This window comes from Phycodurus eques, chromosome 15, assembly GCF_024500275.1.
Source record: "Phycodurus eques isolate BA_2022a chromosome 15, UOR_Pequ_1.1, whole genome shotgun sequence".
In the NCBI taxonomy this organism is placed as follows: Eukaryota; Metazoa; Chordata; class Actinopteri; order Syngnathiformes; family Syngnathidae; genus Phycodurus; species Phycodurus eques.
Window position 1 is genome coordinate 2,355,933 of NC_084539.1, and position 23,425 is coordinate 2,379,357.

At 42.1% G+C, this 23,425-nt stretch overlaps 2 protein-coding genes across 8 annotated transcripts; one reads left to right on the forward strand and one right to left on the reverse strand.

Annotated features, from left to right (window-relative positions):
* The first annotated feature begins 235 nt into the window (after nt 1–235).
* Nucleotides 236–15,210, forward strand: ndor1 (NADPH dependent diflavin oxidoreductase 1). 5 transcript variants are annotated; one of them, XM_061699021.1, is made up of 15 exons: nt 236–577; nt 1,253–1,392; nt 1,761–1,838; nt 4,477–4,574; nt 4,662–4,760; nt 5,246–5,347; nt 5,486–5,689; nt 5,924–6,051; nt 10,639–10,901; nt 11,707–11,814; nt 11,928–12,042; nt 12,928–13,074; nt 13,159–13,277; nt 14,790–14,884; nt 15,017–15,210. In XM_061699021.1, exons 1-15 carry the CDS (start codon nt 571–573, stop codon nt 15,180–15,182), a joined length of 1,869 nt encoding a protein of 622 aa, XP_061555005.1. In that variant the 5' UTR covers nt 236–570; the 3' UTR covers nt 15,183–15,210. The 5 variants fall into 5 exon arrangements, with proteins under 5 accessions (XP_061555005.1, XP_061555008.1, XP_061555006.1 ...); XM_061699024.1 differs by having other exon boundaries at nt 239–577; nt 10,690–10,901; XM_061699022.1 differs by having other exon boundaries at nt 243–511.
* Nucleotides 15,211–16,944: 1,734 nt separating this feature from the next.
* Nucleotides 16,945–23,009, reverse strand: ntmt1 (N-terminal Xaa-Pro-Lys N-methyltransferase 1). 3 transcript variants are annotated; one of them, XM_061699346.1, is made up of 4 exons: nt 22,848–23,009; nt 20,541–20,697; nt 18,396–18,648; nt 16,945–17,711 (listed from the first exon to the last, which is right to left on the reverse strand). In XM_061699346.1, exons 2-4 carry the CDS (start codon nt 20,694–20,696, stop codon nt 17,455–17,457), a joined length of 666 nt encoding a protein of 221 aa, XP_061555330.1. In that variant the 5' UTR covers nt 20,697; nt 22,848–23,009; the 3' UTR covers nt 16,945–17,454. The 3 variants fall into 3 exon arrangements, with proteins under 3 accessions (XP_061555330.1, XP_061555331.1, XP_061555332.1); XM_061699347.1 differs by lacking the exon at nt 22,848–23,009 and adding an exon at nt 21,357–22,838; XM_061699348.1 differs by lacking the exon at nt 16,945–17,711 and adding an exon at nt 17,734–18,105.
* Nucleotides 23,010–23,425: the final 416 nt, after the last annotated feature.

Genomic DNA, 23,425 nt, shown 5'->3' on the forward strand with positions numbered 1-23,425 from the left:
TGAACACTCTTAAACCTCTTCGCATTCTTCCATCTCTCTCTCTCTCTCTCTCTCTCTCTCTCTCTCTCTCTCTCTCTCTCTCTCTCTCTCTCTCTCTCTCTCTCTCTGTGGCTTTCCCAATATATTTTTTAATTCTTAACAATATAAAATTTGCATTGGATGTTGGGAATGGCATTTTTTATTTTTAAAAACAAGATGATTGATGTGATTGATGTTTTAATATTTAAATAATACTGCAGCTCACAAAACACATTAAGCCAATATGTAGTAGGTCTGTAGTACTGTTCTGTAGTATGGGTATTGAAATAAAAAGTAAAAAACAAAAACGGATTCAAAACCTCGAAATTCCGATCCCTTTTCTGACCATTGAACGTAGCGCCAGTTCACCGGCTAACTACAGCGCGACTTTTATGCCGTAAAGCGTGACGGTCATCAGCTCTTCGGTTCACAGGCGCACAAAACATTATTTAATTTGAAGGGATTCTCGCCATTGTCGATGGTGCCACGAAATGTAAGTGTCTGTCATAATAGAGTCTTCGACATCCTTGTTACCTGAGAAGAAAAGTGGATATGCAAGGTATAATTGATAATATCTTGTTAGCATGGTAGTCGCTAGCAAAACTGATGTTCACAGTCGGGCACATAAAGGTTGTTCCATTACTGTACATGATATAATTGAATGGGGCACAGTTTAAGTTAGGTTTCTATAACGACCGAAGTCCGCAGGTGGGTAGAGTAGCCAACAATTGTACTCAAGTTAAAATATTATGATTAAAATAGGGTAAAAAAAAAAAAAAAAAAAAGCGGTCCTTAAAATCATTCCTTACGTATTCAGTGAAAAGAATGCGTACTGAGTAACCAATGAGGAATTTCAGATTTATTTATTTGTTTAGATCACGCATGAACGACAAATGTACAAAAATATAAATATGCAGACACCGATGACATGGCTGTTCTTTCCTCTTTACTTCTCCTCACTCCGGTCGGGTGAGCTGGAGCCTATCTGTTAGGTGGTAAATATACTGGGTGATTGAAAAGTAACTCCCTATTTTAAAAGACTTATTTATTCATATGTTCTATTTAAAAAAAAAAAAAAAAACTCCATGAAATCCACTTTCTTCTCATATTTATTTCTGGTCAGAATTAGAGTTCAGAAATAAATGACAAGCACTTAAAAATAGGGAGTTACCTTTCAATCACCCTGCTGTGCTTTACCGAAATGAAAACGTTCACCATATTTCTGCTCTTTCAGTCACAATGTCAGTCCCTGCTTTGCTCATCCTCTATGGGAGCCAGACCGGGACGGCCCAGGACACGGCTCAGAGGATTGCGAGGCAGGCGCTGAGAAGGCGTCTCAAAATGCATTTCTCAGCTCTTGATGACTACAATGTTGTAAGTTGTATTTTTTATTTGATTTTATTTTATATTCAACCCCACACACACTGTCGTTAAATGGTGACAGTGGTATAATTTACTCGGTTTGGGCTCTCTATATCACCTAAATATGATTGTGAAATTACAAAACTAGCCTTCTGGCTAATTCTGTCCATGTGCACTTCATGTGTTTTACAAAATTGCATTGTCCCCTTTCAAATAAACTGGTTAACGTAACATAACCAATGTGTGTGGAACTTCCCCTTGTGATTTTGAAGGCATACTTGCAGATTTCTAATCTCAAAATAATCTGACTGGTATTCAGAATACTGTGGTAACCAAACTGTAATTGGCTGTCCCGTCTTGTTTTTCCTCTCATATAACAGGCTAACTTGATCTCTGAGTCACTGGTTGTTTTTGTCTGCTCAACCACTGGCCAAGGAGACCCTCCTGACAACATGAAGGTAATGCATCAGTAGGATCAGTTAGCAAATCGCTATGAAAGGAAGTATGGTCCTTATTTCACTGACAATTTGATTTTATGTATTTTCTGCTCGAGAAAATGATTTTCCAATCATTTCCAATAATATATTTTGGAGGAATTGGCACATAACTAATTGCCTTTGGAACACCCCCTTTTCATCGCCAAAATCGACACCCCCCCCCCTGTGTTTTGGCGTGACGTCAGTAGCAGAAGTGGAAACCAAATTCACTGCATAGCCGGTGTGCAAAAAGGAATGTACTATACTTTAGTGCGGCAGTATTAGCCATATTTTATATATGATATATCGGGGTGGACCGCGTGGCCCGTGTAGTGAGTGGGGGGGGGGGGGGGGGGGGGGGATAGCTGTATACATATGGTGTCTTTCCTATTCTCAGCAAAATATATTTGACACAAATATGCATGTGCCGCAAGAGATGCCGCAAGAGACCAGAGTGTCATTAATTGCACTAACATTGTAACATTGTGTCAGATTCACCGCCACCAAAAGTAGCAAAATACGTGACACCGCTTTAACTATTACACCATGTCTGGACAAAATAACACATAGATGATGTATGATAATACTGTCAAGCATACTTGTGACTAAAGCAAATTATGCTGGGAAACACCTCGTCCTCCTGAGTCCCCGACACGCCACAATATCATTTTTAATGGCGTGATGTGAATTGTGTTGACACACAAACCTCAAATCCCATAATGCAGCACAGGAGCTGCCCGATTGAACATTAAGTTACCAGCCATCGTTCAGTAGCGCCGTCTACATGTGGCTCGGATGCTGTGACTCTTGGGCAAATATCTGTGTGAGCAGCTGTTGTCTGTGATGAAAATGAACAAAATACCACATAGGAGTCGCCTCACTGATGAACACTGGCAGTCCATTCTGAAGGGCTCTGCAACATAGAACCTTACCCCAAACATAAACAAACTTGTTGCCAAGAAAATATAATTCTTTAAATTTTTACTGAAAAGCACAGTTTTTTTTTATATTTTCCGTTTTTTTTTACAGCATGTTCACATTTTGAAGTTTAAGTTGATTGATTTGGGAATAATGTCCTGTCTATTTTGATTTACATTTATATAAAAAAATGTTTTGTTGTAGTCTGTTCAATAACTATTCACCCCCTTCCTGTTTTTGCCCCATGTGCAAATGAGTTTTGACACCGCTGCACTACAGGGAACCCTTATTATATTGCGGTTCATCTTTTATGCTCATCCTACATCACTGATACATCAGCAATCGTTTTATATGGGTTTTTAAAGTGGACTGGCAAGTCCAAATTTAAAGTTGCGTACCTTTTAGTGTATTACCACATGCCTGGCAGCGTAATAAAGAGGAAGAAGAGACAGAGAAGATACCCTATTAAGCTGCAGTAATATTCGTTGTTCTCACATAATAGAGAGAATATATATGCCAGTGAATAATGTTGCGGCTTCATGTGTAGTAGTAGCTGTTCAAAGGTTTGTATTTACCGTAACATGCATGCTAATTTATGTTAGCCCATCTATGGCGTTTATATGTAGGAAGAAGCCCGGGTAGTAAGTCGGCACTGCCCCATGCACTAGTATCGAGTTCCCCACGAAGCCATGTTGTCTCTGAAAGTTTACAAAACTATCCGTGTGTGGGTGTGTGTGTGTATGTGTATATATGTGTATATATATATATATATATATATATATATATATATTTATATATATATATGTATATGTGTGTGTGGTCTTTGCATATGTTTTCAGCACTTCAAACATCTTTAACGTATTTAGAAACAAAACACGGCTATCTGCTTAAAGTCCCTTTAAATGCCGGGAGAACAGTAAAACACATTGAAGACAGACACACACTGATGTCACACGGCACCCCACTAGCCCAGCCTTTTAAAAGCATGTGCATGTATACAGACACTAAAATACGTGCCGTATTTTCTGTACATTATCCTTGCAAGTTTTATTTTTATTTTTTTGCTTAAAATACGTTTACAAAGTGTGTTTTAATAAGGGGTTATGTTATTATTATTATGAGTTTTTTTTAGAAGTTTAAATACTTTTACAGCGTGTTGGGAGTGTAAAATAATTTTTCAAAAATATCTCTATAGCAGATTTTCGCAGGTGGGTCTGCTAATGACACCCAAATCTCAGTGGCCACTTCCCTCTGGGAAAATTCAGTTTGAAGGCTCACAATGACAAAGTAGTGTTAATCAAGTGTTAGGTGTCATCTTGATCTCATGATGTCAAAATATGACAGGCATTATAAAGAGGACTGTTTAAATACCAATTCTGATTAAACCAAGAAATGTATCGGTCAACTCATGGGTCAAACACCTGTTGTGAAGTTGGCACCGAACATCATATTCGAGGAAAGCAAGTTGTGCAAAAAGTACCGAAGCGCAGAATATTTGGCCATGTACGTTGAAAGTTTGGAGAAGCTCAAATTAAGTTCACCTGTAAAGGCAATAGTGCATTTCAGGTTTGTCCTGGAATTTCACTCGCACGCCAGATACCTCTTTTTTGTGATGAGTGTATATGACAGAATGGAAATCAATGGACAAAAGCCAGTATAAAGTCAATTAACCAACTATGCTCATGTATGTTTCTCTCCAAAGAACTTCTGGAGGTTTCTCTTCAGGAAATCTTTACCGGTTGGATCGCTGTGTCAGCTGGACTGTGCCGTCCTGGGCCTCGGGGACTCCTCTTACCCAAAGTAAGTCTGATTCACTATTATCACTATAGTGCTCATTCAGAATGACTCATTAGCTTGAGTAAGTCTACACACTGCATTTGTTTGTAGGTTCAATTTTGTGGCCAAGAAGCTTCACAAGCGTCTTGCACAGTTGGGTGCCAGTCTGCTGCTGCCTGTCGGACTAGCTGATGACCAGCATGACCTGGGGTAAGGGGCATGGTCCGAAAGAAAATGAAAAAAATTTCAACTGAAATTGGGTTCCAGTTATTGTAGAGTTGTATTCATTTGAATAACTGAAAATGGAATTTAATTACATTTAAAGTATGTCGTTATGAAACAAATTAGGTAAACAATGTCCCTGCTCTTTAAACAATCATTTTTAGTGGCTGCTCTATGAATAATGTTTTATATTTGACCTGTTTCCATACTTTTTGCTTGCATACCTTGCATTTGTTTGCATACCATATGCATTGCTAAACAAATGTATCAGCCCTGTCATAAAAACCAGAAGAACTATTTCATGTGCACTCTCAATTTCAGTGAGCTCTCAACATTTTACCTGCTGTGGTATAATCCTTACATGGGTGGTGATGTAACATGTTTATTAAGCACTGCATCTGTGACTGGATTTATTCATATATCCTACGTCTTCATGTCACTTACGTCACTTCAAAATGTGTTTATCAAAACAGGCCCGATGTGGTGATCGATGCATGGCTAACATCATTTTGGGAAAAAGTGTTCGCTCTGTACCCATGTTTTGCAGATATGATCCCACTGAGGGACGATGAGCCGTGAGTACTTGTACTTGCTTTAATATTCAGAAACGAATTTAGTTTATTCCAATTTACATGAGGTTTAGTTTTCAAACCTCAAAAGACCTTGAAGTCCTGTTTTGTAAAATATATGAATTCGACCTCATTTCTCATCAGGCTTCCACCAACTTACACTTTTAACTTCCTGGATGATATAAATGAGAAGACACATGACCGTCAAATAATTCCTACACAACAAAGTGGCCTCTCTCAGTCGCATCCCTTTTATGCCAAACTTCTGTCCAATGAGAGAGTATCTCACCCGAAACATTTTCAAGATGTGAGGCACATTGAGTTTGACATCACGGGATCCAACATAGAGTAAGTCTGACCTTTTTGTTATGTGTTTGAGTTGGTTTGTCACACAGGAAATGAAATAGTTTGTGATGTACTAAGTTTTTACAGGAATAATAAACCGTTTGTAAACTGTCTGCAGACTCAAATCTCTGCTCAGGCCTTCTGGCGTTGGGTTTGCATGGTCTCCCTACGCATCGTAGGGTTTCCTCCGGATTTAATTCACTTCACTCATCATTTGCTGATGGATCCTCTGTGTAGCTTTACCGCAGGTGACATCGTTATGATGCGTCCTTGCAACGCAGTCGAAGACGTTCAGGAATTATGCCAACTCATGAGATTAGATCCAGAGGCCAGATTCTCTCTTACAGCAACCGATGGCTCTACAGGTAGGCATGTAGTTTTCAGACCCCCTTAAATCTTTCGCTCTGTTTTTCGTTCCATTTGTTAAAATCATTTAAGTTCATTTTTTTCCTCATTAATGTACACACAGCACTCCGTATTGACAGAAAAAAAACGGAATTGTTGAGATTTTTGCTGATTATTTTTTTTTTTTGGTAAATTTATTTATTTATTTATATATTTTTTAAAAAGAAAAACTGAAATATCACACAGCCATAAGGATTCAGACCCTTTGCTGTGACACTCATATTTAACTCGGGTGCTGTACCTTTCTTCTGATCATCCTCGAGATGGTTCTACACCTTCATTGGAGTGCAGCTGTGTTTGATTGTACTGATTGGACTTGATTAGGAAAGCCACACCCCTCTCTATATGAGACCTTAAAGCTCACAGTGCATGTCAGAGCAAATGAGAATCATGAGGTCAAAGGAACTGCCTGAAGAGCTCAGAAACAGAATTGTGGCAAGGCACAGATCTGGCCAAGGTTACAAAACAATTCTGCTGCACTTTAGGTTCCCAAGATACACGATGAAGGGGCAAACATTCAATGGCAATTTAGATGAAACTAATAATTGCCTTTTCATATTATTATTATTATTATTATTGAAAATAGCATCCAAACATTCACAGGACAGGGAGGAAACTGTACATGAACCTCTAGGTTACGGATTCTCCGAGAGCTGATCAGCGTCGAGGGCGAGCCAAGCTTGAGTCAAGTCAATAAAAATAGATTGAACCATTGCCTGTTACATGCCATACCGCTCTCGAAAGCTCTCAGAAGACCTACAATTAAGAATTGTTGACTTGTATAAAGCTAGAAAAGATTACAAAAGTATCTCTAAAAGTCTTGATGTTCATTGGTCCACGGTTAGACAAGTTTTCTTTCAATGAAAGTTCAGCACTCCTGCTTCGCTTTCAAGGAGTAGCCATCCTGTAAAGATTGCTGCAAGAGCACAGTGCAGAATGCTCATCCATCTATCCATCCATTTTCTGCGCCGCTTCTCCTCACGAGGGTCGCGGGCGTGCTGGAGCCTATCCCAGCTATCATCGGGCAGGTGGCGGGGTCCACCCTGAACTGGTTGCCAACCAATCGCAGGGCACATACAAACAAACAACCCAACAACCACTCGCGCTCACGTTCACACCTACGGGCAATTTAGAGTTGTCAATGAACCTACCATGCATGTTTTGGGGATGTGGGAGGAAACCGGAGCGCCCGGAGAAAACCCACGCAGGCACGGGGAGAACATGCAAACTCTACACAGGCGGGACCGGGGATTGAACCCGGTCTTCAGAACTGTGAGGCTGACCCTCTAACCAGTCATCCACCGTGCCGCCCGCAGAATGCTCAATTAGGTAAAAAAAGAACGCTAGCGGGGCAACTGAAGACTTAAATTAAATGACTGGCACATGCCAACATCTCTGTTAGCAAATCTACTATATGTAAAACATTAAACACGAACGGGCTTCATGGGGGAACACTGAGGAGGAAGCCTTTGCTCTCCCAAAAAAAAACCCATTTCACGTTAGAAGTTTGTTAAATAGCAGTTAGATGTTCCACAGTACTACTGGCAAAACATTCTGTGGACAGATGTAACCAAAGATCAGTTGTTTGGGAGGAACACTCAACGCCATGTGTGGAGGAAAAATGGCACAGCATACCACCATCTAAACATCCCAACTGTGAAGCATGGTGAAGGGAACATCATGGTATGGGTGTGCTTAAGTCGCTCAGGGCCTGGACAACTTGATATCATCAATGGAAAACTGAAAGATATTTTGCAGAAGAACTTTGGGCCATGTGTCTAACAATTGAAGCTCAAAGGAGGATTGGTGTTGTAACCGTTCAATGATCCAAAACACAAAAGCAATTCAACAACAGAATGGCTTCAGAAGAAGAAAATGTGTGTTCTGAAGTGGCCCAGTCAAAGTCCTGACCTCAACCTGATTGAGATGCTTTGGCAGGATCTCAAGAGAGCTATTCCTACTAGACATCCCTGGAATTTTGCTTGAACTGCATATGTTTTGTACGTAGGAATGGTCTAAAATCCATTATGATCACTGTGCACATCTGACCTGCAACTTTAGGAAACCGGTTCATGTTTTTGCTGCCACATGACGATCAATCCGTTAAGTCAAAGTGTTCGCTTACTTTTTCCTCCGTGTCCTGTGAAGGTTTACGTGATGCTCAATAAGAATATGTCAACGTATAATTGTTTGTGTGGTATTAGTTTAAGCCAGTGATTCCCAACCAGTGTGCCCCGCGGAGCACATTAGTGTGCTGTGGGAAATTATAGAATTTTACGTAATTGCTCCAAAACATTATTTATTTCCAAGAAATAATGTATCTTTGTTCATCTCTTTATGCCTTTGGGACATAGTGACAGACGGAACAAATAAATGCTCTTCTATTAGATGGCAGGAAGTACATACAGTAATTAATGTCTCCACTTTTTGTGGCATATATTTGTTTGTTAGTGTGCTGTGAGATTTTTCAATTGTAAAATATGTGCCTTGGCTCCATAACGGTTGGAAATCACTGGTTTAAGCAAACTATTTAGGCTTGTTTTCGATGACTACGTTATGACCAATTTATGCAGAAATCTAAGAAGCTCCAAAGGGTTCACACTTTTTCCTCCCACTGTAACTCGGTGACCTAATGTACTGTATTGCTGTGCAGTGTTTATAAAGTCTACATACCTCTGTTGAAATGCCAGGTTTTTGTAACGTAAAAAAAAATTCCTCCTTTAATGTGACCTATAAACCCGTACGACTCAATTGAAAAATAAACTGAGATCTTTTAAGGGCAAAAATAAAAAACAGAGAATAATCTGGTTGCATAAAACTGATACTTTGTTGCAGCACCTTAGACTTACAACGCTCTTTTTGGGGAGGAGTCTATCAGTGTGGCACATCTTGATAAGACAATATTTGCCTACTTTGTATAAAAACACTTCAAAACTGTCAGGTTGTGAAGGTTTATCCTGTGCACAGCCCTCTTCAGGTCACACCCTACAGATTTTCGTTTGGATTCAGGTCTGGACTCTGGCTGGGCCATTCCATAACGTTAATCCTCTTGATGTGACGCCGGTCTTTTGGTGTGCTGTGGTTCATTTTCCATATTGAAGGATAACGTTCTTTTGTATCTTCAGCTTTCTAGCAGAAGCCTGAAGGTTGTTTTTTGGCTAACACTGGCAAGTATTTGGAACTGCTCATGATTTCCTCCACCTTGGCTAAGGCCTGGGTTACCCCAGACATATAAAGAAGATGGGAGATTGTTGACACTTTCCAGAATTTCCTGTAGCTCTTTCGGTGTTTCTATCGGCCTCTTTTGTAGCCTCCCTGGGCACTTCTCATTTTTTCATCAATTCTGGAGGGATGTCCAGTTCTTGGTAGTGTCACTTTCGTGCCATATACTCATAGTCATTTAACTATGACTGTCTTCACTGGGTTTACACCCTTCTCCTTAGTCCTGACCAATACCTTTTTGAATCGCGAGATCCCTCTCATGCTGTGGAAGCTTTCGGTAGACCGTTGGTTGTGCCGTTAGATGTGACGACAAAAATGTCAGGAAAAGCCTACTTGAAGAGCAAAACTTTATTTGGGGTTAATCAAAGGCGTTTAAAATGCTGGCAGCTGTGTCCGGACTCCCATATATGCGACAAAATGAGTTTGAATGTGAACACAGCCACATGCCCAGTTATGGGGGTGTGCACACTTGTGCAATGTCATTATGCAAGTTATTTTATACTTCTTCTCTCGAAAGGATTTCACTTAATGTTTTCTATTCTTTCTTTTTATTTATTCATTCTTCACATTCATATTGGGAAATGTTGCTATATTCTTTCTTAGTCTATTTTTTTTTCACATCACCAAAATCTGGCTTTTGAAGAAATGTGTGTAGACTTTTTATATCCATTGTACATATAATACATAGAAAGATGAACAGACCGCAGACATGAATTTATTACAGCAACAAGCACTTTGCTGAGAAAATAACATTACATTATGCTCGATCGATGATCAATAAAATAGCTTGAGCAGTTAACTGACAATTGTTGGCAAACGGAACAAATGTGATCAATCGGTAAATCACGTAGTTATAAAAATCCACTTTTTGGGATCATCTGTAATTGTTCCGAATTAAAAATACATTCTTTTAAGTTTGAACCCATGGCAATTCCCTCAATATTATTATCCACTGTGATTTTAAATTTTGTAAATTTTTAATTTTATTTTATATATTTAACTTGACTGCATGAGCCTTGCCAGTCGCCCGCCGTGCCGACTGGTTAGCACACCTGCCTCACAGTTCTGAGGACCTGGGTTCAAATCCGGGCTCGACTGTGCGGAGTTTGCATGATCTCCCCGTGCCTGCGTGGGTTTTCTCCGGGTACTCCGGTTTCCTCCCACATCCCAAAAACATGCGCGGTAGGTTCATCGAAGACTCTAAATTGTCCGTAGGTGCAAATGGTTGTCTAGGATAGGCTCCAGCACGCTCGCGACCATAGTGAGGAGAAGCGGTACGGAAAATGGATGGATGGAATGGAATGGCGTGAACCTTCTTGTTACAGAATTGACTGACTGCTGTGAAGAACGCACAACTAAAAGCGTCGTATGCTCAGTTCCTGCAAGGCTTCGTCAACCCTGGACCTTGCGTTACCTGGCGCAGCGCTACCTGGACATTGGAGCCGTGCCCCGTCGCTCCTTTTTTGAACTGCTCGCCGCCTTCTCAAAGGATGAGTTGGAGCGTGAAAAGCTGGCGGAGTTCAGCTCAGCGGAAGGTCAGGAGGAACTGCGCATTTACTGCAACCAACCGCGGCGCACTGCACTGGAGGTAACGGCTCAGTCGATAATATTGACATGTTTTGTTACTGTACCGCCATTTGAATTTTTAGGGTATTCTACTAACTAGAATTGGAAATGGGGGACATTCAACTTACACTGCCGTATATATTTTGTGCCGCACCCCCACACAGAGAACGAGTTCAAACACATGCACGCATGCGAATCGAGACGTCGGAGTCTATGCGCACGCAAACAGTGCTGCGCCTCTTGAGTTTGAGAGGGTAGGATGATCGGCGCCTTATCGACTAGCATTTCTCCGATATACAGTATAAAGAGCCTTTTAAAGCACTGACACAACTCCGAAAAATTACAATGATACAAATATCAATACGACCACAGTATGAGTGAATAAGACTGTCATCTATAGTTTAAGTGTGAATCGTTTCATAGGTGTGACAATATAGGTGGATAGAGGAGCCAAAAATTGCATTCAAGTGAAAGTGTTACTTTCCAATCTTGGGAGTCAAGTCAAAGTTTAAAGTAGGCCTTCAAATAATTAAGCACAAGTGTTGCGTGAAAAACGGACTCAAAAACTCAGGAATTGGTGAATAACACCTGATTTATTTTGTTAAATCAGCGCATGAACGTCACATAGCCGAAAATATAAAATAGAAATGTGCAAATTTAGGAAGCTATGGACAAATGTCGTCTCGCTTTATTATTTTTGTCAAATTTCAAATGACTATCAGTCATATTTATTAGGATGCAATTTCGTTTTTGATCATTTGATTGTTTTTTTGTATGCCTTCAAATTGAATGCACAGGATTTTTGTCAATGTGCTCTTGTGCTGCAGGTCTTGGCAGACTTCCCCCACACAAGAGCGCAACTGAAAGTCGACCATCTGCCGGATCTGTTTCCTGAGATCCAGCCCCGCTCATTTTCCATCGCCTCCTCTCTCCGGGTACGCGCGACCCACAGCGTTTTCACCGATCATCAAACAGCACCGTCCCGAAATCTGTCCAAATGTCTACATTGTCGAATTCCATGAAGTGGCATACTCCTTCCCGCACGCAGGTTCACTCAAACAGGCTCCAGATCCTGGTAGCTGTGGTCAAATACAAAACCAAGATATTGAAACCACGAAGAGGACTCTGCTCCACCTGGTTGGCCTCCCTTGACCCCACAAAAGGTATTTTTGGTTTTGAAACCTAATTGGGCTTGCACCTCAGGAAGAGCGTATTGTATTGCATTGCGTGTCTCTATATTATACTTTGATTGAAGTACTCTCGCAAATATGATCATGTAGATGTCATGATTTATGTAGTTACTGTATATAGTATATGACCACGTGCACAATGTAATGAAATTGAATACAAAAGCTTTTTTATATATATATATATATATATATATATATATATATATATATATATAAAGTGCTTTTAAAAAGGTAATATTTATGCAGTTTCAATTGACAGTATCAGAACCGACCCACACCGTATCATACAATGGCAGATACTGAATAACAAGTCAGGTGATTTTAGGTCACAATCTTGAGAACTGTCCCCTCCCAGCGACAACTTTCCAGTTTTAAGCAAGGGCGAGAAAGAAGGGAGTGGCTGTCGCAGCTACAGTATTTGACAGTGCCCCATTATTTTAGAGACGCTGTGGTTGACGCATTTCAACAATTCTGCTCAGATGAGTGGGCCAAAATTCCTCCACAGCGCTGTAAGAGACTCATTGTAAGTTATCGCAATCTCTTGATTGCAGTTGTTGCTGCTGACGGTGGCCCAACCGGTTATTCCGTTTAGGGGGCAATCGCTTTTTCACACAGGGCCGTGTGGGTTTGGATTTTTTGTTTTGTTTTTGTGCCTGCTTGTGTTGTCTTTGACTAATATTTAGATTTGTTTGATGATGGGGAAAAAAAATAAGAAATCAGGAAGCGGGTTGTATCTACCCTTTTCTATGAGGGTGTTTATTAGAATATCATCAACAAAATATGTGTTAATATACAAGCCCACCTGAACCTCAACATATCCAATAGTGTTGCCTTGTGTGCTTCTCCATCGTCTTCCAGGAGACGTTTGCGTGCCTCTCTGGGTAAAGAAGGGAACGCTTAGGTTTCCCACAGAAACAAACACCCCTCTCATAATGGTTGGACCGGGAACGGGAGTGGCGCCTTTCAGGTCAGCTTTACAAGAGAGGACTGCTGAGGGTAAAAATGGTGAGTACTGCACTGAGGACCATTAACATTGACAGCTGACTTCATAATGACGTCACCTCTACTATTGTCTTCCCACCGCAACAGCCAATGTCCTTTTTTTCGGTTGTCGATCGGAGTCCAAAGACTTCTACTTCACGTGCGAGTGGAAGGAGATGATGAAAGCTGGACAGTTGACCCTCTTCACCGCCTTCTCTCGCGACCAGGTCACTCCGTTACTCAATGTTAACTTACTTACTAGCTTTACCCTACCCCAGTCCGTGTTTGTTTCGTACGTCGTTGCCCTCCTTTTTACTGTGCCTACCACTACAATTGTAGAGTCTCCTCATTTTTTTTTATGAAAGGCACATAACAGTAAATGCCTGTTTATCAGGGGATACCTTCCAGACCCACCAGTGGTGAAAATCTATGATATAGAGAGTAGACCATATCAAAATATTGTACCCCTCCCATATGCTTGAAAAAACATTTGACCTTTAAATCGCATTATTCATTCATCTTCCATTCCGCTTCTCCTCAGAAGGGTCCCGGGCGCGCTGGAGCCTATCCCAGCTGTCTTCGGGCGAGAGGCGGGGTACACCCTGAACTGGTTGCCGGCCAATCACAGGGCGCATAGATACAAACAACCAATCGAACTCCCATTCACGCCTACGGGCAATTTAGAGTCTTCAATGAACCTACCGCGCACGTTTTTGGGATGTGGGAGGAAACCGGAGTGCCCGGAGAAAAGCCACGCAGGCACGGGGAGAACATGCAAACTCCACAAAGGCGGGGCCGGGATTTGAACCTCGGTCCTCAGAACTGTGAGGCAGATTTGCTAACCAGTCGTTCGCCGTGCCGCCGCACGCAATATTATTTAATTAAATGGATATATTTGAACACAGAAAAATTAATTTCAAGCATAACACTATACAATATGTGTACCTGCCAACTTTTTAAACAAAGAAAAAAAAAACTAGTAGCCAGGGTCAGGACAAAATCCCCCCCAAACAAAAGATTAATTCATAAAAATGTGGCCAAAAAAAAAATCAGATTTCTGCCACAATTGTAGGGCGACGTTCACTAAAAACAATACTCCAAAAATAAAAAAAAGTGAAGGGTATTTTATAAGCTCACTTTCCTCATAAGTATTTTCATGTTGTTTTTTACAGTTATGTTGTGATTAGCCCTTCACACGACTTCAACTATTTTGAATAAAAAATATGAATACTTCCAATACTAAAAAAATGGGATGATCCTTAACGCCAGTGTATAGTGTAGAAACAATAAACTACTCTCATTTGTTACTGAAATAGATTGTGACAAAACATTGTTGTTTATCTATACAGCCGTAACCCCGAATGGGTAATTTAAAACCGTACTCATTATGGCAAAACTGCACATATTGTAGTGTCTGTGTACACGCAAGTGCCTTAAAGAGGTCGGACCTGGTGGGGTGGCGTGGCAAGTCTGCGTGCGAGTGTCTGGGCATGAGCTGTGGTCGACAGCAGCTCGTGTGTGTGTGTGTGTGTGTGCGCTCGTCTTTATGTTTTACTGCTCTCCTAGCCTACAATAAAATGCTGGAAAGGGAAGTGTTGCTTTTACATGACAAATGCGCAAAAATATTAATAGTTATGTAAAGTTAAGCAGCACAGTGGCGGATGAGGCTGTATTAGCTGCAATTCAAAGCTATGCGCTAACATGTAAAACACACTGTGTTTGCGCGTTTGTCATTCCAGGAGGAAAAAGTCTATGTGCAGCACCGTGTGCGAGAGAACGCAACGCTCATTTGGGACATGATTGCAAATAAAGGTGCCTACTTCTACATCGCTGGGTAAGGTCTTAAAACATGTCAGACTTGTACTGCACATGAATGGTCCTTAAGAGTAATGTACTTTATCTATACAGAAATGCTAAAGACATGCCAAATGGGGTGTGTGACGCGCTGAAGTCGGTGTTCCAACAGGAGGGAGGCCTTTCCCCTGAGGATGCAGAGAAGATGCTGGCGGCCATGGAGAGTTCCGGAAAATCCCAGAGAGAGACCTGGTAATGATTGGCATTCACATTTCACAGCAGCATGTGCTGTACTGTGCAGGACACACCATGCGTATGTATTGGTTTCAAAAGGATGAAAGAACTTTTCAACAATAAAATAAGTACCAAAACAAGTTCAAGTGTCATTTATGCAACTACGGTACTTGTTTCTATTTACATTCCATGTGACATACGCTTCACCGAACACATGAAACAATCCGCATGAATAAATGCCTGAATTGCACGTAAACCGAGTACCACAAGCGTCAACTGCGAGCAGCGAGAACAATAATAATAAACATTTTAAACATTACTTACCTGCTCTCCCTGCACATTGATTTAAAAAGTAGGCTTTACAACGACCAGGAATTTTGGAGCCGATCAGCGAGTTTAAAAAAACGATAACCGATCACAAGATGGAGCAGTGTGTCTATTTAAATGATTTATAATTTACTGGATATACCTGTGTACTTAATTGCTCCAAAAATTCTATTTACAATAAATAATGTATCTTTGTTCATCTATTTATGCCAGTGAGGCATAGTGACAGACAGAACAAATGAATGGTCTTCTATTGGATGGCAGGAAGTCCATACAGTAATGAACGTGTCCACTCTTGTTTGTTGGTGTGCCGTGAGATTTTTCAATTGTAAAATGTTCTTTGACTCCATAAAGGTTGGAAATCACTGCTCTAGTCAGATCGTGTATTCCAATCAGTCAGGTCAAACCAACATTACAACATGACAGAAATAATGGGTGCCAACTAACTGTAATTAAATGACTTCACCCACACCGAAACTTTAGAGCACGATCCGACAGAACGGCGGCATGCTTACGTCCAACCGTTAGTGCTAGCACTAGCGTGCTAGGCTACATAACGTTTTTGTTGCCTGCTTGCGAGCCGCATCGTATTCAAAGTACGGGAACATACCTCGAGCAAGCGTCCTCTCCTGTCCTGAGCACCGGTGATCACCAACAGACGTTTTCCCCATTTTGTCCTTATAATACAGTTGGCACGATGCACTCTTGTTGTCGTCGCCACGGTAACGAGTGTATCCGGTCACGTTTGAGTTGACGAGATAAAGCCCAGTGATCGTAAAAAACGGGATGCGCTGGTATCGGAATACAAGACTTTATATTGCAGTAGTCTGACATAGCGAAAGAGCGAATTTGTCTTGTAGTCTGATCCGGGTATTACGTGTTGCCTGTCCCAAACGCCGATGTTTTTTTTTTTAACAACTTTATTGGCCGTCAGACACAACTCGCTTTTGGATTCAAATATACCGTGCGCGATGGAGACGCAGAGGAAATGTCTTTTGCGGATCGTCGAATTATGACATTAATGCCGATCGGCACAAAATGCTAATTATCAGCCGATAAAATCGGTGTAAAGTCTATTAAAAAGAGGGTAACCCCCACATCTGGAATTACTTTTGGGGGGGGGGGTAATAGGCCTCATTCTTTTCGGAGGATAAATGAGTCCACTTTTTTTTTTTTTTTACCTCAACATTGTCATGATACAAGTCTGTATTGTGCCACTTGGGAGCGGAATTGTCACTTCGAAGGTGCAATGTAATTTCAGCCTAAACGTCCTTGATAGACTACGGGGCAAGTTAACAATCAATTGTTTTTTTTCTTTTTAATAATGGTGCAAGATCTTGATTATTGTTCTGAACTCCTGTTTCAATGCCAGTGTTGTATTGCGCATCATGGTGTTGGTAATTTCCTATTGGCTCCTTCCAAAAAGCCACTGTAGCATGTTACAGTGCCAATGTCAAAGGGTGTCAATTCAGTGAGATCATTTTGACTTTTACAATATTTAGCACAAAGTCAGCTGCAATATAGACAAGTAGAAAAGCGTACTGAGAAACACCGCTTTTTAATTTAGCTGATACCGTGGTATGATCTCGTGAAAAACATTTACTGTTCTAAAATGCACAATTCAAGCATTGATTACAAAGGCCTGCACTTACAGTGAATTATAAAAGTGTTCACATCTCTCCGATATAAGACGCAGTCGTTATTGGTCAGTGACAAAGTTTCTGCTTCGAAGTCGTCGTGACGACCGAGGCAGTCCAATTTGTAATTGAGGCGGCGGTTGAAGTCCAACTGTGACGAACTAAGTTGGAACCGTGTGTAAGAAAAGGTTCTTCATGTACCTCCATTAGCTTCACGTTAAAATGACTTGACTGATAACTTAGCCTGGAAGAAACGTTCAAAGATACAGTTGAAGATGATGATGGCGCCCAGACCTCCACGGTCAAAACATACTAAAGAACGCATCAACAAGTGCCCGTCCTGTCAGGACTGTTGACTAGAAACATCATATTAAATATCAGAAATGGCACTCTGCCAAAGTAGGCGCACTTCTTATCGGAGTGCCAGACTGTGGACTTGGTAGATCTCCTTTGGGAAGTTACGTTGTTGCTCCTCGTAGATGATTCTCAAACCCGCTCTGCTCACCAGGCTACGGACTATTTCCAGGTCTCGACATACACTGCTGTCCTCATCGTCCGGGACTACCCCTTCGTATGAAACATTGTCCTTGATGACGATGAGGCCATCGGGTCGCAAGGCTTTTTGGCAGCGCCGTAAGAACTCCACCAAGTGGTTGTCGGTCAGGTGGCCTGAAGGGGAGATCTGGATGGCTCAATTGTGACTCATAAATCCGCATTTCTATCCCGATTACCGCTGTACGAGGGGCAGTCAAAAAGTGATGAGCCACCGCTAAGGGTGACTTCATGATCTTCTCTGATCAGCGCCTCCAGCCCACCACTATTCCCAGGATTAACTGCTGAAGATGGTCTGCTGCTCCTTAGCTTTGTCACTGGCCTCACTCAAAGCAGGCTTTTGTTCTTTGCCTTTGATCCCGGACACCCACTTTTGGACTGCGCCTTGCCCATACACATTTTGCAACCTTGTGAAAATGTTTCGCGGTGGTTCCCCTTCCAAAGCAAAACAATTCAGTCACCGCTCTCCGCTTCTGACGGACATCCGATAATGAGGTCGTTTCCGAAATGGCTGGCAAGGAGAGGACAGGCTTCGACAAAACTTTCTTTGAATAAACCTTCAAACAAGTATTTAAACTAAAAGCCGAAAATGTCAGAAAAAAATGAATACAATTGGGCTCATTACTTTCGACTGCCCCTCGTACGGTGGTAATCAGGATAGAAATGCAGATTTTTGAGTCACAATTTAATTGAAAACTGAGCTTTACTAGCTTTGATACAACTACTCGATTACGTAGTACTCTTAATGAAGTGTCTGCTGAACGTCTCATGAGCACATGATGCCGAATCAGCCAGACTCACCAATGACCCACTGGATCCAGATGACATCATAGCGTCCACTCTCTGGTACAAAGTCCTGCAGGCCGCTACAGAAGTAGTTCCCCACTCGCTTTCCATCCTCTCCCAGGTACGTCTTAGCTTTGTCCAGGAATTCCTGCGTCACGTCCACCAGGTCCGCGGTTTTGAAGAGAGGCAGCAGCAGACGCTTGGAGATCCTCCCGATACCTGCGCCGCAGTCCAGAGCGCAGCCTGCACTTGTCTTCCCCTCGCCTTCCTGCAGCAGTGGCAAGCACACACGGGTGTCCAGAATGCAAGATTCAGGATCAATCCAATGTTGAGGGAATTATTATAGAAGAAGACACACGTGTCTATTATTAGATTGCGTGGCAAACACAGTATTGCGCAAAAGGTTTTGGGACATTTGTTTGAGCAATTCTAAATAAAAGATACAGTATAATGATTTATTCGTCTTTATTAGAATAGATTCAGGGAGAAAAAATATCAATATCAATAGCATCTCGAAGTACTACTATTTACTGTTCCATCAATGGTGCTGGTGGAATTTTTGGGTCTTTCTCTCTCAAAAAAGTGTTGGCCCCCTTTTCGCAACTTCAATATTTCTTGCATAGTTTCCTGACTTTAAGATGGTCAAACAAAGGTAAATCACACAACTATAACCCAATTGAACTTAAAATGCTTTTTTTTTTTAAATGATGACTTACTTCATTTATTAAGGGGGGGAAACAAAAAAAAAAAACTATTCAAAGTTCCCTGTGTGGAAAAAGGAATGGCCCCCTAAACCTAAGAACTGGGTTTACGACCGAAATCAAGCATTTTCTCTAACTGCCAATGAGTCTTTCCCATCTCTGGGAGATATTTTGGCCCACTTTTCCTTGCAGAATTGTTTCCATTCAGCAAAAAAGCTGGCTTTTCCGGCATGAACGGCCTTTTTTAGGTCATTTCAATCAGTCCAGGCTTTGACAAGGCCACTCCACAACCTTCGTTTTTTTTTTTTTTTTTTTTTTTTTTTTAGTACACACAATTCAGATGTTGACTTGCTGGTGTGTTTTGGATCGTTGTCCCGCCGCAGAAGCCAAGTGCGCTTCAGCTTGAGGTCGCAAACTGATGGCTGAACACTGTCCTTCAGGATTTTCTGTTCAAGAGCAGAATTCATGGTTCCATCGATCACAGCAAGTCGTCCAGGTCCTGAAGGGAAAGCGCAGCCCGAGACCATCACACTACCAACACCACGTTTGACTGTCGGATGTTGTTTTTCCTCAAATGCTGTGCGACATTTACAGTATGCCAGATGTAACGAGACACGCGCACTTTGCAAAAAGCCCAACTTTCATCTCGTCAGTCAATAGAAGATTCTCCCCAAAGTCTTTTTTTTTTTTTTTTTGCAAAGTAAAACGAGCCTTTACGTTCTTTGTGGCCAGCAGTGGTTTTCACCTTGGAACTCCGCCATTTTTGCCTCGTCTCGTCCTATTGTTGTGTCACGAACACTGACCTTAAGTGAGGCAAGGGAGGCTCGCGGTTCTTTTGAAGTCGGCCCGAGTTCCTTTGTGGCCAACCCGGACGCGTCATTGCTGTTCTCGGTGTAATCTGTCGGCCAGCCACTCCTGGGAAGGTTCACCGCTCTTCCATATGATGATAATGCCGGTTCGCTGGCATCCTAAAGCTTGAGAAATGGCTTTTGTAAGCCCTTCCAGACTGATGCCAATTATTGTATTCCTCTGGATCGGGTCATTTTGCGTGCAGCTTCTTTCGATCTTTTGTCGGGACAGATTCTGTTGAAGTGATTTCTTAACTGAACAGGCCTGGAGGTCATCAGGCTTGGGTGTGGCCATTGAAAATTAACCCAAGATTTTGATTTAACAAGGGGGTAGTTACTTTTTCACACAGGGCAAGGTAACTTTAAATATTTATTTTCTCCGAATGGAAATCATTTAAAAACAGCATTTAAACTTCACTTGGGTTATATTTGTCTGATAGTTACATTTATTTGATGATCTTAAAGTGGGGAAACCATGCAAAAATATACGGATTTGAGAAGGGGGCCGATACTTTTTCAAGGCACTGCACGAGGAACCATTGTGCATAACTGGACTGAAGCTGTTAAATGTGTCGTCCGTGCAACAAGAATAGTTTCAGAAGACATTTTACTCCGAGGAATTTGCGAAGGAAAGCCCTGGATCCATTTATATCGATACTGGAGATGCTCCCGTAGCCCCCCAGCATGCCGTCCACGGTCGGCGGAACTTCCTTCCAGTAGCCCTCTGCGTTGGAGTAGAAGTTTGTCTCTCCCGGCGTGTCACCCATCCTGCAGGAAGCCCAACAAACGCATAGTTTAGCCGCAGGTCTTATACAAGGTACAATTCGTCACAAATGACAATAGCTCAACCTAACATCTAGTAGTTAACACGATTCCATGATCTAAAAATTACGTTTTACAGTAGTTAACAGGGAAACAGAAAAGAAGTCCTCATCAGTAGCCTGTCCAAATCAATGACAAACTAGGATTTCATGACAGATAGACGCGCATGGACGTTAAGTGCACAGAAGGAATGTGATACACCTTTGTATGTACAGTGGAACCTCGATAAAACGGAAGGCGGCGCTGGTTAGAGCCGGGGTTCAATCCCGGCCCCGCTTGTGTGGAGTTTGTATGTTCCCCCCCGTGCCTGCGTGGGTTTTCCCCGGGCACTCCGGTTTCCTCCCACATCCCAAAAACACGCATGCTAAGTTCATCGAGGACTTTCCATTGCCCGTGGGTGTGAATGTGAGTGGTTGTTTGTTTCTATGCGCCCTACGATTGGCTGGCGACCAGTTCAGGGTGTACCCCGCCTCTCACCCGAAGCCAGCTGAGATAGGCGCCAGCATACCCAAGTGAGTATAAGTGGTTCAGCAAATGGATGGATGTTTGAGATCCCCCCCCCCCCAGACAGATACCAGTACTAGTATTCACTCTTTAGTACTCACCGATACCACTAGGACTGTCGATGCATCCAATTTCCATGAACACAAAGACAATTTCTTTCTGACGCACATGATGATGCGTCGATGTGTCAAACTGCTGCACATTGGCTCTTCAGCAGTCTCTTGTGGACAATGACAGCTGTGCATTTTTTCCCCTTCTACGTTGGGGTCCATGTTCCAATGCTACTATGGGCGGCTCGGGCTCCGGCGGGCTGTGGTAATCGCGAAGCCACCGTCTCTTTTCTAAAGTCATAAGCGCCCACCGGCAGGCAAGACAAGACAAGAGTACTCATGGAGCTTGCATCGAATACAACTTTGGTAACATTTTTTCATGCTACTGAGACGGCACGTTCCTTTTCCTGGACATAATGCAGTTGTAAACATAGAATTTCACATGTTCCATTCCCGGCCCGCCTAAAGGGGATACCTGACTTCGATAGTCGCCAGTGGCAGAGCAAGAGAATTAAAGAACGTCTGCTACCTTAATGCTAACATAGAGTAATGCAAAAAGACATGCACAATTAGCACTGATGATATGCTAAATCTAAACCTTCAAACAGAGCAGCCCAGTGTTATTTATTTATTGTATATTCTAGTATGATAAATATTAACGAGGACATGGGACACAATTGCATGCCTGCGTGCAATGTATCGCTCTTCAGCATGCAACGAATGCACCTCAGCTTAACTAATGCACTCAAATATAGAAATAGGAATGTATATTATGGTAAAACATGTATTAAAAAGAAAAAGAAAAAAAGAATCGTGTTAGGAATGTGTCAGTAGTAGTACTACAGTCTCGCTACGCATGAAAATAAATGATTTTAATGTGAAGTCTGGCAGGACTATTAACGTGCACAGTACTACAAAACAGTGGACGTCTGCTATTAGCAAAGGATAGGGACTTGCGGGCAATAATTGACGCCCGATGTTGGAAAACAAAACAAACAAACCTAAAGAGGGGGGATAAACCGCCAATAAGGAAAAACAGAAAAAAATTGAAAAGAAAAAATGAATTTGGAAAAAGTGGGGGAAAAAAAAAAAAAAAAAAGGGGGGGGGGGAGGAATCCCAAAATAGGTAACAACCGCGAGTATGCGGGGGTCCACTGTACATTTAAATCCCGATAGACTTCACGCAAATGACCATTTTCCAGATAATATCGGAATATATCGCAAGGTTTAAAAGCAGCATCGCACACCCACACGGAGTAGTGGAGCTGTCGGTTTCAATGAGTTTTGTCACCAAGAACCGAGAAAAGTTGCGAACGATCAACATGCAAGTCAGGCAAGCGATCACCACGGACGCCCCATCCGCACTTGAGCCAAATCGAAGGACGGACCGCCGAAGGTCTCTTCCAGAACGCCACAACACATTTTCAACAAGCACCCGCTTAGCCTCATAGAAATATGAATATGATCATGTAGTTTTTGGGACCATTGGTTTTAGCATCTAGCGTGTTAGCCGTTAGCAAACTGCAACAAAACATGAACCACCTTCGAGACGACAAGCTGCAGCTGCACCCGGTCCTCTGTCAGCTGCGGGCTCCGAATGAAACCTCCTCGAACCCACGCCGTCCCACCACCGGAGCGGTGTCACCACTTGGGTTTTCTATTTGCAACCATTGCCGTGTATGCGCCACGTCATTTCCTTATTTGGGCCCGCCACAAAAAGGGACGACAACGGCGCCCCCTGCTGGCTGTATGGAGCCACGTCGTTTCCTTATTTGGGCCCGCCACAAAAAGGAACGACAACGGCGCCCCTGCTTGGCTGTATTGAGCCACGTCATTTCCTTATTTGGGCCCACCACAAAAAGGATCGACAACGGCGCCCCCTGCTGGCTGTATTGAGCCACGTCTCCAATCCCCTTCGACAAAATGCCTTTTGTGTCCGTGTGTCAAATTGCTCTTTTGTTTTTTTCATTAGCCTATCAGCAGACGCCTAAGCAAAATGTATTTTTGGGGGGGCCATGTATATGTTCTAAAATATGATCATATTGATCATTCACACACTTACTATAAATTAATTGCAGTGTAACACTGCCGCAATGAGTTTATGGTACGCTCACGTGTGC

Bases quoted from the DNA above. Each gene is read 5' to 3' on its own strand.
- ndor1 (XM_061699021.1), top strand. The intron at 1,393-1,760 runs GTAAGTTGTATT...CTCATATAACAG, and splicing joins CTCTTGATGACTACAATGTT to GCTAACTTGATCTCTGAGTC. The intron at 6,052-10,638 runs GTAGGCATGTAG...TTCTTGTTACAG, and splicing joins AGCAACCGATGGCTCTACAG to AATTGACTGACTGCTGTGAA.
- ntmt1 (XM_061699346.1), bottom strand. From the start codon at position 20,696: ATGGGTGACACGCCGGGAGAGACAAACTTCTACTCCAACGCAGAGGGC. The intron at 18,649-20,540 runs GTAAAATGTCTT...CCACTGCTGCAG, and splicing joins TCCTTCGCAAATTCCTCGGA to GAAGGCGAGGGGAAGACAAG. The intron at 17,712-18,395 runs GTGAGTCTGGCT...TCTCCCCTTCAG, and splicing joins CTGGATCCAGTGGGTCATTG to GCCACCTGACCGACAACCAC.